Source organism: Gymnodraco acuticeps, unplaced genomic scaffold (genome assembly GCF_902827175.1).
Source record: "Gymnodraco acuticeps unplaced genomic scaffold, fGymAcu1.1, whole genome shotgun sequence".
Taxonomy (NCBI): Eukaryota; Metazoa; Chordata; class Actinopteri; order Perciformes; family Bathydraconidae; genus Gymnodraco; species Gymnodraco acuticeps.
This window is the reverse complement of record NW_022991603.1, coordinates 806,966-819,432: the sequence shown is the minus strand read 5'-3', so window position 1 is coordinate 819,432 and position 12,467 is coordinate 806,966. Positions and strand designations below refer to the sequence as shown.

Here is a 12,467-nt window from a genome sequence, read left to right as displayed (position 1 = left end):
AGCAAATCCTGACGTTAAAGTCCCAGATTATTATTGTGATAAACATACATACATGTTTGTATTTATTTACAGCACTAGTTCTTACTGTATGTACAAAGTGGCTGGTACCTATGAATGTTAAATACCTGCAATAGATTTGTACTCACATGGCCACAAGATGTCATTGTTATAAAACATACTGTATAAACACACGTTAGACCAATGCTGAGACTAGAGCATTGCTGTGTCTGAATTATTCATTAATGTTTGACAGTTTCTTATTTGTATCATATTCTGCTCAATAAGGCACCTTCAATATTATAACTTTCAGGAACTGTGGGCTTCCAAGCAGATGTTTTTAATAAGCTGTTTTTATGTTGATATGTAAAAAGATTTAACATTTATATTTTATTAGATATTTTCAAAGACAAAAACACAAGGACAAAGACACGGCTCAAACACATCACAAGCAGAACAGGACAATAACATGAAGGGTGGGTGGGGGTAGGGGGATTACATTGTCAGTTACATGTTATGTATTCATATGGCGTTGTATTTATACATGATTTGCTTCATAATATAGATATACTTCATTGTTTTCTCATTATTATAAAACAAAAAATGTATAATAGATAAATGAATAAATAAATAGATAAATAGTCAAATAAATACATTTCCCATTTAATTTCACTTCTTTCATTAATATTACCATTATTTTTCTGTTTCTTCATAGCTTATTTCTCTTTATTTATTTATTAATATTATTATAATTATAATTGGCAGCCGAGATGGTTTGAGTCCAGGAAAGCCCTTATCTCATCCCCCAGAGCCTGTTTTCTGGCTTAACCAAATATAACAGGGAGAAAGCAGCTTCTTCCATATTGAAGATGTTTAGGAAGTCCTCCAGCCATCTATTTAAATTGAAGCAGTTGGGCTTTCTGACTTTCCAGTTCATAAGAATGTTACATAAGATTTGTAAAAGGATTAATACAAATTTAATTGAGGCAAACAAAAGTTGGCAAAAACTAATTAAATGACTATTTATTTATTACTGTTATTAATCTTAAACAAAAAACTAAATAAATGTGATTTATTAATTTGAGCAAAGTCATTCTTATTCATGAAATCAGGCATTTTGTATAGTTTTAAATAACTTGATTTAACTTGACTAAATTGTAAAAGCATGATTGCATGTTTAGTATCCAAACAGACACCAATGTTAAGCTTTTTTCTCACAGATCCAATGCAGATTTCTCCAACAGGGCAGGTCTTCCCACCAGGTGGAGGGATTGATGTATACACAGTCCTCTTCCAACTTCCCTCCTCCATTATCAGGCTGTCCAGTGCTCCAAAATAGATTCTGGTTACTGTAACAGGTTTTACAGGAAAACAAGATGAACTAAAAGATCAACATCAAATACAAATAACTATAAGTAATAGAGCCATGTTCTTTTCTTAACACCCAAATGAATCTTTGGTGAAATGGGCAGACACCCTACGTTTAAATGCATCCTGTGTGTTGTGTGAACTCCCATCACAGAAACATGTGAAACATTTAAAAAGGTCAAAACATAAACCAGCGTCTGTATTTAAAACCAAAGTAAAGCCTTACGTCAGATTCAGTGGAGATCCATCCACCCATTTCCAGGTCCCCTCCTTTTCTGTGTCATTCAAACCAATCCAAGTGTTTTCATAGATTCTATCGATGAATTCCTGTTCATAGATCATGCTAGAGTTGATTTGGCTTTTCTTGATCATCGATTCAAGGAAAATCTGTTCACATATTAAAAATGTAGTTTACTGGGATGGACATCAACATTCAGATAACTTTTCCCTTTTTACTAGCTCAGAAATATGTAATTAACACCATTGTTGTGACGTAATCATTATAGCTGATAGACAGATTTGCTAGTATATGTACAATAAAAACATTATTGATTGATAAAAGCAGGGGGTTTTACAATCACAAGTGTTAAAGCAGCACACATTACCTGTTCTTCAAAACTGTCTACGATCACCAGATCTGCTCTTCTGGCTCTGCAGTTTTGTCTGCTTTGTTGCCAAGAAGCTTTCTCAGTAGAGAGGAGATAACAGGAACAACCAAACTTCCTCCATCCTGCAGGACACGGTTTCTCTGTAAAAGTTGTAAGATAATGTTGATTTACTGCTTTAACTGCTGAAATATGGAACTCTTGAGTGCATTATATGTCACTTTTGTAATAATAAGGAAAAAACATATGTATTAAGCATTTTTAGAGCGATCAAAAGAGATCACACATTTCATTGCAGAACAACTACTTCTCTTGTTTGGGATTTAAATAACTGTTTCGATGTGATCTAGTCAGGCACCACAGCACTGAGATTGATCTTGTTAAAGTCTTCAATGACATCCACTTAAACACAGACAGTGGCAACATTTCGGTGTTAGTTACTAGACGGACTGGAATACTGGGTCTGACTTTCGGCAACAGTTCTAAATTGGTTTGAAACCTTGTTATCCTTTATTATTATTATGCTGCAAATATCTGGAACAAACTACCTCTAAGTTCTTCTTCCTATTGCTTATATTAAAAGTAATTTAGACAAGGAAAATGGCCATAAGCATAGTTTACAGAGAAATATAAATACAGTATGATGGGTGAAGAAAAATAAAACAAACTATAAATCAAATCACTCACAACTAAGTCATTAAAAACGAATTCTTAATTATCATTAATGAAAAGTGTCATTCTGTAACTATTTTATGTAAGGATCAATAGTCAGCCTTAGAATATCAATATTGAGGTATTTTGCAAAACATATGATAATTGATATCTTACACATACCGAGCCCTATGCAAACCCCCCCACATGAAGCACTCACGAAAACACTGAAGCCTGTCCACCTCTCTGGTCTTTTCAGTGAGGTTGGCCTTCAGCTGGTTGATCAGCTGATCGTTGGCCTGGAGACGGTCAGTCAGGTTGTCTCTCTCTTCAGTCACTGAGGACAGGTTTGCAGCTGCACCACCTACTGAGTTATGGTCTGAAATGAAAATAGATGTTTCTTAAATTACCTGATGCAATCATACCGACACAAACCAAAGTGAATGTTTTCCTAATTTGGCCCTAGGAGAAAAGTAGAAAAACTATAGATGTTTTGGTCAAATGTGCATCTTTCAGAAAAGAATATTGCTCTAGAAAATCACACGTTCAAAATGACATTATTAAACGTATTAAAAGAAAGACTCACAGTGGACGGCGAGGCCGATGAGTCCAGCCAGCAGGAAAACACTCAGCAGCCCCAGACCGAGAACAGACGCTCTGAGAAATCTCCTGGGAACTGAACACAGAGAAGACCAGGGAGTAATACAGTAAATCCAAAATCCACAGTGCACTCTGACTGACACTCTTACCTTCTTGTATTGTTGATAATCTTGTGCGTAGGGATTTGACATCGTCAGCATTGGCATAGACTTCATCCATTGCTCATGGGAATGCCAACTCTTTCCTAGAAGCTCAGCTCTGCAGCAAGTATCCTGAATTATATGACCGGGAAAAGTGTGGTGTGGTTTGAATTTTTAAATGCTTTATCTTTTTGAGGAAGTCACACATCATTTTATATAAAAAAAAGAAGAAGAATATCAGGAAATACTAACTTTATTGATATGACCATATTAAAAACATATACTATTGCCAAAGCACATTGACAATACAGATTTATGACTGAAACAAGTGTGATAATCATGTCCATTGTGTTAGAGTCATATAATCTTACAAAGCCATAAAGATGAATAATATTCAAAATATTCTGATCCTGTAAAGATCTATTTGACTGGTTAATAAAAAGAGAAAAGCATGTCATCATTGTGAAAGCAGCTACACATATCTTTTGAAAAGCTGGCTCTCTTGATGGCACAAGGCACAAGACGAACTGGCACAGATTTACAGAATATTATTCTGTTAATGTAATGTTAGTTTCTGAAAGTTGAGACAATTTAAGTTACCTTTTGTTGAACTACTGTATAAGTCTTTCAGTCTCCCTCTCAGCTACCCACTCTCAGGTGAAAGCCGTACTGCCGACGCCAGCTGATGCGCCACAACACCACTTCAAGCCCGGTGACTGGGTAAATGGTAAATGGACTGTACTTATAGCGCTTTAGTGGTAGTGATCAGACTTCAGGAGGAAACACCGGAAGCAGCAACGGTTCCAGGGAACTAGCGTGCCAAGCTACCAACACACGCATCAGAGGGTTGTGTTGTTCAGAGGGTTGTGTCGCATGTTTTCCGTTTCATATACATGTAAATGAAATCCAAATACAGAAAAAAGTTTTACATATGTATTTTTGATCCACACATATTTGTTTTCCGTTTAAACCGCTGCACCTGCAAACACAACCCACTTTCTGTGCATGGATCGCTGTGCATTCGTGTGTGGGTTTTTTGAGACTCCCCTGATGTTGACCCGATTTGTACTTGTAATTTGTTCTATCTATAGCCAATCAGATGTCTCCTCCATTCAATCAATCAATGTTTATTTATATAGCCCAATATCACAAATGTTACATTTGTCTCAGTGGACTTTACAGTTTGTACAAAATATCAGTATGACAATACGACACCCTCTGTCCTTAGACCCTCACATCGTACAAGGAAACACTTCCGAAGAAAACCCACAGTTTAAAGGGAAAAATAGGAGAAACCTCCATTACATTACATGTTAGACGCTTTTATCCAAAGCGACTTACATAATCAATACTGTGGACAATCCCCACAGGAGCAATTTTGGGTGAAGTGTCTCAGGGACACAACGACATGCTGACTGCAGTGGGGTTTGAACCTGTGCTCCCCTGATCCAAACACCAACACACTAGTCCACTGTGCCACAGCCTCCCCATTCTAATCACATGAGCGCGCCCCCACGAGGGTATGATTTCTTGTGTTCATGACGTAGCACTTCATATACGCATTTTGCGCTGTCCAGAGCTGACAGGTCCATAGAGCTTGCAGGCGCTAATCTCAGGACCGAAGGACCTAGTCGTCTTTATTTTTATGTTATTATTATTCAAAGATAAATAAGGAAGTTAGTGTTATATGAGATGGCAGAGAGGTTCTATTTCATATATGGCTTCGCCCTCTAAGGCTATCACTATTGGGTAATCCCCCTGCGCACCCCATGGATGTATAATAAGAACTGGATACAGCGTGGGAGGCCTCATTCATTCCTATGAGAGTTGCTCAATGGCGCATGATGACAAAATGGCCCAACTTTTGAGAGAGCGAAACGTCACAGATTACCCGGCATGCCTGAGAAGTACCCGTATGTGCACTCATAGAGCATGCGCAACTTTAACCACGCCGCCCAAAAGGCTCGTTCACATTAAGCACGTGAATTTGCGTACACGTAACAGCACCGCGCGGTCATGACAGCATGGTACTGGATTTATATTAACGAGGCGGCAGTTAGCAGCTAGCGGCTAGCTAGTAAATGATGCTAACTTACACATCAATTGTTATGTACTTTTATATTACGCTGACATCAGGATCTAGTGATATCCAAGCAACAGAGCTTCATTTAGCATGATACTTGTGTGACATGAAACCACTTGGTAATATATAAAAATGTATATGTTGAAACCTGTTATGATCAATTGTGAGTTAAAACTTTATCTAAAAAGTAAAGCTGATGATGGATTACTGTGGTGGAGTTAAAATAACAATAGCCTATTTCTTTTTGAAATGTGATTAAAAGGATAGTAACTGTGATTATTCATGTTAAGTAGCCCACAAGTAACTAAAACAATTGCAAGTGCAATAAGAAGCTACAGGAACGTTAATCTACGTCGGTAATATTAACTTTATTTAATACAACATTTACGGTACAAGATTTACTTCATAGTAGTATGCAGTATAATATTTTACAAATTATGAATTACAGCAAACATGTGCAATATATCCATTATTACAGCTCCGTGGGCTGGCAGTAAGGCGATATGGTCCGTTGTTATTGTGCATCCATGGGTAAAGAGAAACTCATGTAGTGCTGAACACGTAACATGAACGTGCCGGGCGGCGCGGTCCCGTGGGTTAGATGCGCGTTCATAATGCAGAGGGAAATAACTCTCAGAATAACGTTATTAGCACATTTTTACAACTTGAGGAACGAATGTTTTTAATAAGGGCTATACAAGTGTTCATACTGGGTTGTTTATTTAGTTTTAAAAAAAGTATCCAACGAGTTACAGACCACTCTTTCCCCATGTAAGTCAATGGGAAAAAGTGTTTCCGGGCCCAGCAACCTAAAGGAAGTGTAGTACCGCCGTTTGACCAGCACGAATATTCTCATCAGACTCCGGCGCACTTCCTGGGGGCTTGGCGCACCCGCGCAGCACTGAAAACACTTGTAGTCCACGCCCGCCCGCAAGGTGGGCCCCACCCTGTGGCTCCTTCCGGTATAATAGGAAGGAGGCCCGACAATCTGCTCCCTCTTTTCTTCAGCACCCCGTTACTGAAGCACAAGAGACACTTCAATTGCAGAGTAAACATGAGTAACAATTGTGTGAGAGATTGTCCCTCATGTGGCTCTGGGTTCATAATGACTTTTCGCGGGTGCAGACGGTCAGGAGTGACCCGATCTGGCCACGCTTCCCAGCCATTAGGAGGTTCCAGGAGGGGGCGGCGGCGAACCCGAGGACCCTGAAGGCTCCGGTGGCCACATTTGTTCCCCTCACCAAGGTGGAGGGGTTCACAGATGCTGGCTTTCCAGCCGCCCCTTCTCTGGAGCCTGACGGCGTTTTTTGGGGTAAGACAAGCGAACATAATCGCCGGACGGCGCCCTATGTTGAGCGCCCCCAGAGACCAGTATGTTGCCCGCCAGGCCGACCGGGTGCACCAGTGTGCCTTTCAAGTCGCCAGCACGTGAGCTGGCTCCAGCCTGCTGAGCTCCCACAGCGGCACCAACGTCTGCAGCAGCCGCGGCGTACACACCGGCAGCAGAGGCCGCAAGCGGAGAGACGCCCACAGCAACCGCCTCGGTGTCAGGCTCGCCCTTCGGCGGCTGCAGGGGCTCCGTCCCACGTCTCCGCTCCCCCGCCACCCCAGACAGCGTCTCCCGGCGGTGAGTCAAAGGGGAGTGAGGCTCCCCGCTCCTGGTCTGCTCCACGAGAGCCTCCGAGGAAGCAGAGCCGGCTCGTTGCAAAAGCCTGCAGGTTTTAACCTCGGTTAATAACCTGCAGAGCTCGCGGCATTCCTCTGTCCAAGATACGCCTCATACACACGGTCATAATAAACCCATGAGCGCCGTTATAACGCCTCATGTGAACAGCACTGCACACACCTCCACTCATTCCCTGACCCCTAGTTTCCACTGGGTCCGTCTGCGGCGTGTTACCGCTGCGCCGCGGTTTTGGTCCGGCGTCATACCCTATCCGGGCGCGTTTCACGAGCGTTTCAGAAGCATTCGGAAGCGGAGCGTCGTGCATGCCGGCTTGCAGTTCTTGTTGATTTGGGCATATTTCCTGGACATTTGTACTTCTACAAGAAAGTAAGTAGGCTACGTAGTTAAATGGTTTATTTTTGTGTCTGTTTAAATCGTGTTTATTGTTGTTATTTCCTATTTTGTTGTGTTATAGACTACAGACATAATTAATAATAATTGTAATATCCCAGTTATAAACAACATGAATCAAAGATGGGTTGCTGTATTTTAGTGGTAAAAAATGCATTTATCATCATAATTATTCTATATAATTTACACACAGTGCCTGTAAACCGAAGGAGAACGCTGGCCTTTATTCTCTTACTGGAAAGACTACAGAGGAGGGATGGGGGGAGGAGAAGGAACCGGTTTTGGGGGGTGGGCCGGATGCTGTCACCGTTCCACTTCCTGCCAGTCATTACCTTACGGTTGCGTCGCGTCCAGTGCTGGAATTGGGCCGGTACTCACCGGTACGCAGTACCGGCACTTCTGGTTCTGACCCATGGAGTACCGGCACTTCTTGCTCAGTACCGGCATGCTGGCGGTACTCCGGTACTCATGCACCGTGCCAGTACTCAACACTCTCCCGCCGTTCTTATTATACATCCATATATATATATACAGCCGCCCGATACTCAGTAGATGCGTCATGAGGTGCCGAACGGACATTCTCATCGCTCTAACCGCTGGAGTTTCACAGCGGCTGTCAGCTGTTTACTCCTGTCATTCAAACAGAACGTGCTGGAGAGGGGGCGGGGCTTATCTTCTCCATGTAAATACTGTGGTGGAAACGACTATGTCAAAATTAACCTATTTGACCGTGATTTAATAGTAATACACGTTTCAAAATAATAAGAATAAGAATGCCGAAGTAACAACATACTGAAAACTGTTAGTAAAACCATGTTTTAATGCTTTACAATTTACATACCTAGATGCACGTGTGTTGTGTTTATGCAGTGCAACTCCCACCCAGTGGGTGGCTATGTAGAGTGATAGAACAGAGCAGGCACGCCCCCGAAAGAAGGAAAGCAAGTCACGTCACAAATTAGCATTTCTAAAATGTTAGCGTGGATTAATAAAAGTGCAAAAAGACAGCGGTTGTCGCCGGAAGAAACTTCAAATACAGAGAATGCTGTGACTGTGTTGGAAATTGTGTCTGATGGGGAGCTTTCTTTGGTTGATCCTCCTGCTCCAAGTTCTAGTGCATTAGCATTAGCACTAGCTCCGCCGCCTCCTCCAGAGCCTCTAACGTTAGCTGCTGCTGGCGCAACTGCCACCACCAACACCGGGCAAAGCGATGCACCTGACTGCTGGACAACGGACCAGGTGCAATATTTTTGCAAGACCAATGCATGGCTCCTTCTTAAAGATAAGAAGCTAGGATGTCGGATATGCAGAGATGTCAAATCTTTGGGAATACACACTGGACAAGGACTGAAACTGTCAACTGAATGGGGTGAGTGTGCAGTGTCTCATTTCGGTGTTGACAAGGGCAAACAACAAGCTAGCCTGAGAAAAAAAATCAAAGAACATAAAGAATCACAAGGCCATGTAAAAGCTGCTGACATCCTTACATCTGCTTCACGTGAAACTATTCAACATCAAGTGCAGTCTATGCATAAATCTGAATTAGACACCACTATCAGAGTTTTTCGAACGGCATATAAAATTGGCAAACATAGCCGGCCATTCACAGACATGCCAATTGATTTGAATGTACAGAAACTGAATGGGCTGAACGTGGGCAGGGTTTTGCACTCCAATAAAACCTGTGGCGAAATCATCGACCACATAGCTCATGAGCTGAAGAAAAAAATGGCAAAAGACATTACAGAAAACCAAAGAAAACTCTGTGTTTTGGTCGATGAATCTACCACTATTAGTGGTAAAACGGTGCTTGTTGTGTGTCTACGCTCAGCATTAGCTGATGCTGAGCCCGAAACGTTTTTTTGGGAGCTGATCGAGTTGGATGGAACAACGGCTGATGACATCACAAAGGCGTTAATGGAGTGTCTTGGAAGAGATTTTAACGAGGACTTTTTAGGTCAGTGTTTCGTTTCTTTTGCATGTGATGGGGCTTCAGTCATGCTAGGGAAGAGAACAGGCGTTGCTACCCAGTTGTGTAGTAAATTCCCAAGCCTGTTTGTGTGGCACTGCTCCAATCATCGTCTAGAGCTGGCAGTTGTGGATGTGGTCAAGGAGGTCTCAGGGCTCAATCATTTCCAGATCTTTTTTGACAAACTCTATTCCTTGTTCCATGACTCCCCCAAAAATCAGAGGCAGTTAGCGCAGTGTGCGCAAGCAGTCGGACAGCGTCTCCTGGTGATAGGGCGTGTTTTGTCCATCCGCTGGGTGGCTTCAAGTGAAAGGAGCGTCAGAGCAGTCTGGGAAAACTACCGAGTGCTTCATGATCACTTCACAAATGCTGCAAACGACACGAGCAGGGATTCCAGAGACAGAGCAAAGTACAAGGGCCTGGATGATGTGCTCACATCTGCAACGTTTGTCAGCAATCTGGGACTGATGTACGATGCGCTCACAGAGCTCAGCGACCTCTCTCGGCAACTCCAAAAAAGAGAGATGACACTGCCTACAGCAGATAGGCTCTTAACTCGAGAAATACGAGTTTTTGAATCCATGGTCACCATGCCTGGCCCACACATGACTACAGTTCATACAGCTCTAGCTGAGAAGTCCTTCAAGGGTGTTGCCCTGCGTGAGAATGGCAGGCTTGTACAGATTCATGCAGGTCAGTTTTTCCGCAGTATGGTAGAGAATCTGAGACACAGAATGACTTCCACAACCTCCTCTCATGTCAGCACAAGAGAAATCCCATTACATGGCCGGGAGGCCCGGGACAATCAGCTAATCCAGGACATGAAAGTTATCCATCCTGGAAGTTGGCCTGAAGAGGAGTTAGACGTGCAGTATGGGGACGTAGAGGTGCTACGTTTGTGCGAAGTGCTGAAAGTGGACAGAAGAGAGACTGTTCAGGGCTTTCGCGAATACAAGGAAACCAGGGCATCCCGTACACCTGCTGCCATGGAGCCTCTACTGAAAGCAGTCCAAACCATCGCTGTCTCCACTAGTGAGTGTGAGCGGGCATTCAGCTGCATGAACGATATCCTTACTGCAAAAAGGAATGCTCTCTCTGTCAGCCGACTGTCCAGCCTGGTTTTCATTAAATGTAATGGACCATCACTAGGACAGTTCAATCCGGAACAGTATGTGAGGTCCTGGCTGGCAAAGGGAAGGAGAAGTGCTGATGAAAGAGCCTGTCCAGCTCCAGCCCCTGATACTGATGTCCCCAAGGCCTTCTGGAGCCTTTTCTAACAATGTGAAGTATATTGCAAAGCAGCTCACCCAGTGAGAAGACTTTTGGCATAATGTGCCGATTTGTACAGATCCTGGAGATAGAAGGACTTCAGACCAACCAGGGAGTTATCTGATCAGCTTGGTGTTCAATGTAACTCTTTACCATGGCTCAGACTTTGTTACTTGCAGTTACAGTTTCTCATTTTAGATTGTGCAAATGTTGCATTTGTTTTTACATGTTCTTTGTTCATGTTCTTTATCATTTTTCTGAGTTGGAAAGTTAGATTGCATCATAGTTTACTTTATACATATTTGTATTCTTCAGTGGTGAAGTATATTGCAAAGCAGCTCAGCCATGTGAGAAGACTTTTGGCACTTTTTCGTTTTTCGTTTTCTGAGTTGGAAAGTTAGATTGCATTCAAAATGTACAGAAATACTTAATTTTGTTAAAGCTTTTTATAAAAAATGCTTCTGACCAGAGCTTTGTTTCCTTGTCATTAATGTTGAACACCACCAGAGGGGCTCTCACCTGAAAGGTCTCTGCTTCATGTGTCTTCAGCAGAAGATCTAGACTTTGATTGCTATATTTTCAGTTAATATTGACCTTACTGAGCTTTAGCCATATCCGCTGCCTATCATAAAAAATGTTAAGTACAGTGAACCTTTCTAAAATATACAGTAGTAAAGAGACAAACCCACCAGCATTATAGTAGCCACATTCTTGTTTGTGGGCTGTATATATAAAATTGACTTGAAAAAGTTGCTGATTTTAGAGTACTGGCGCCTTTTTCATTCCAATTCAAGCACTGGTCGCGTCGAAAAATAGACTTCAATCCTATTTCGAGCGGAGCCCAGCGGCGAGACGCTTCTGAGCCGTAACGCGGCGCGTCTGGTGGAATAGATTGGTGGAACCCATTGACTAGAGTGGCCGCGATCCTTGCGGACGCCGCGGCCGTAACGCGCCGCAGACGGACCCAGTGGAAACTAGGGGTGAGCGTGTACGCACCTCATGATGAGAGCCGGAGTGAAACGCAGCGTGTGGAGGCTCCCTCGCAGCCCTTTCGCCACGGGCAGCGGTGGCGAGGGCAATGGCGTGGCTCGTCACCATGACGACCACATTACAGCACATCACAGAAGAGGCTTCTCAATACTCAAATTTCCCCTCCTCGACTCCCCTCCTCGAGACTTAGACCCGCCCACAGGAGATGCGAGCGGAGGACCGAGGAGAGAGGAGGGGAAGCAGCAGACGTTTAAAGAAATGAGAACTCCTCTCCTCTGAGCGGTCATATTAAAGCGACGTCCATTCATTATTACGTGGCAACAGCTGCATCAGCTGTCGAGTGTTTTGTCATAGCGCTGTATCTCTGTTAGATCAGCTGAACATTGTTCCCCCACATATTTACTTTGAATTCATTGAGAGTGCGGTATAATGAGACAATAACAGACTACAGATGCGGACACACAAAGATCGCAGGGGGGACGCCAGGCCTCAGATGATTTGAGGCCAAATATCATATTTAGACTTGTTTTGTTTTTTTAACTTGTTTTTTTACATATAATTTTAACGCAATACATGATTGTCAATAAAAGCCTTGTCTCTACATTACAATAACATATACAAAATAATTGATGAATTAATTTGAATAGAAATTCAAATTAGTAGCTATTAAAGGCATAAAAAGACAGAAATGTATAATTCTTTCTTTAATAGAAATGTT

General features: G+C 42.5%; 1 protein-coding gene across 1 annotated transcript; it reads right to left on the bottom strand.

Moving 5' to 3' along the window:
* Positions 1-462: 462 nt before the first annotated feature.
* On the bottom strand, positions 463-3,499 carry LOC117533970 (CD209 antigen-like protein E). The gene is made up of 6 exons (XM_034197998.1): positions 3,371-3,499; positions 3,208-3,297; positions 2,842-3,000; positions 1,971-2,113; positions 1,592-1,752; positions 463-1,346 (listed from the first exon to the last, which is right to left on the bottom strand). The coding sequence occupies exons 1-6, from the start codon at positions 3,438-3,440 to the stop codon at positions 1,199-1,201; spliced, it is 771 nt and encodes a 256-aa protein (XP_034053889.1). The 5' UTR covers positions 3,441-3,499; the 3' UTR covers positions 463-1,198.
* Positions 3,500-12,467: the final 8,968 nt, after the last annotated feature.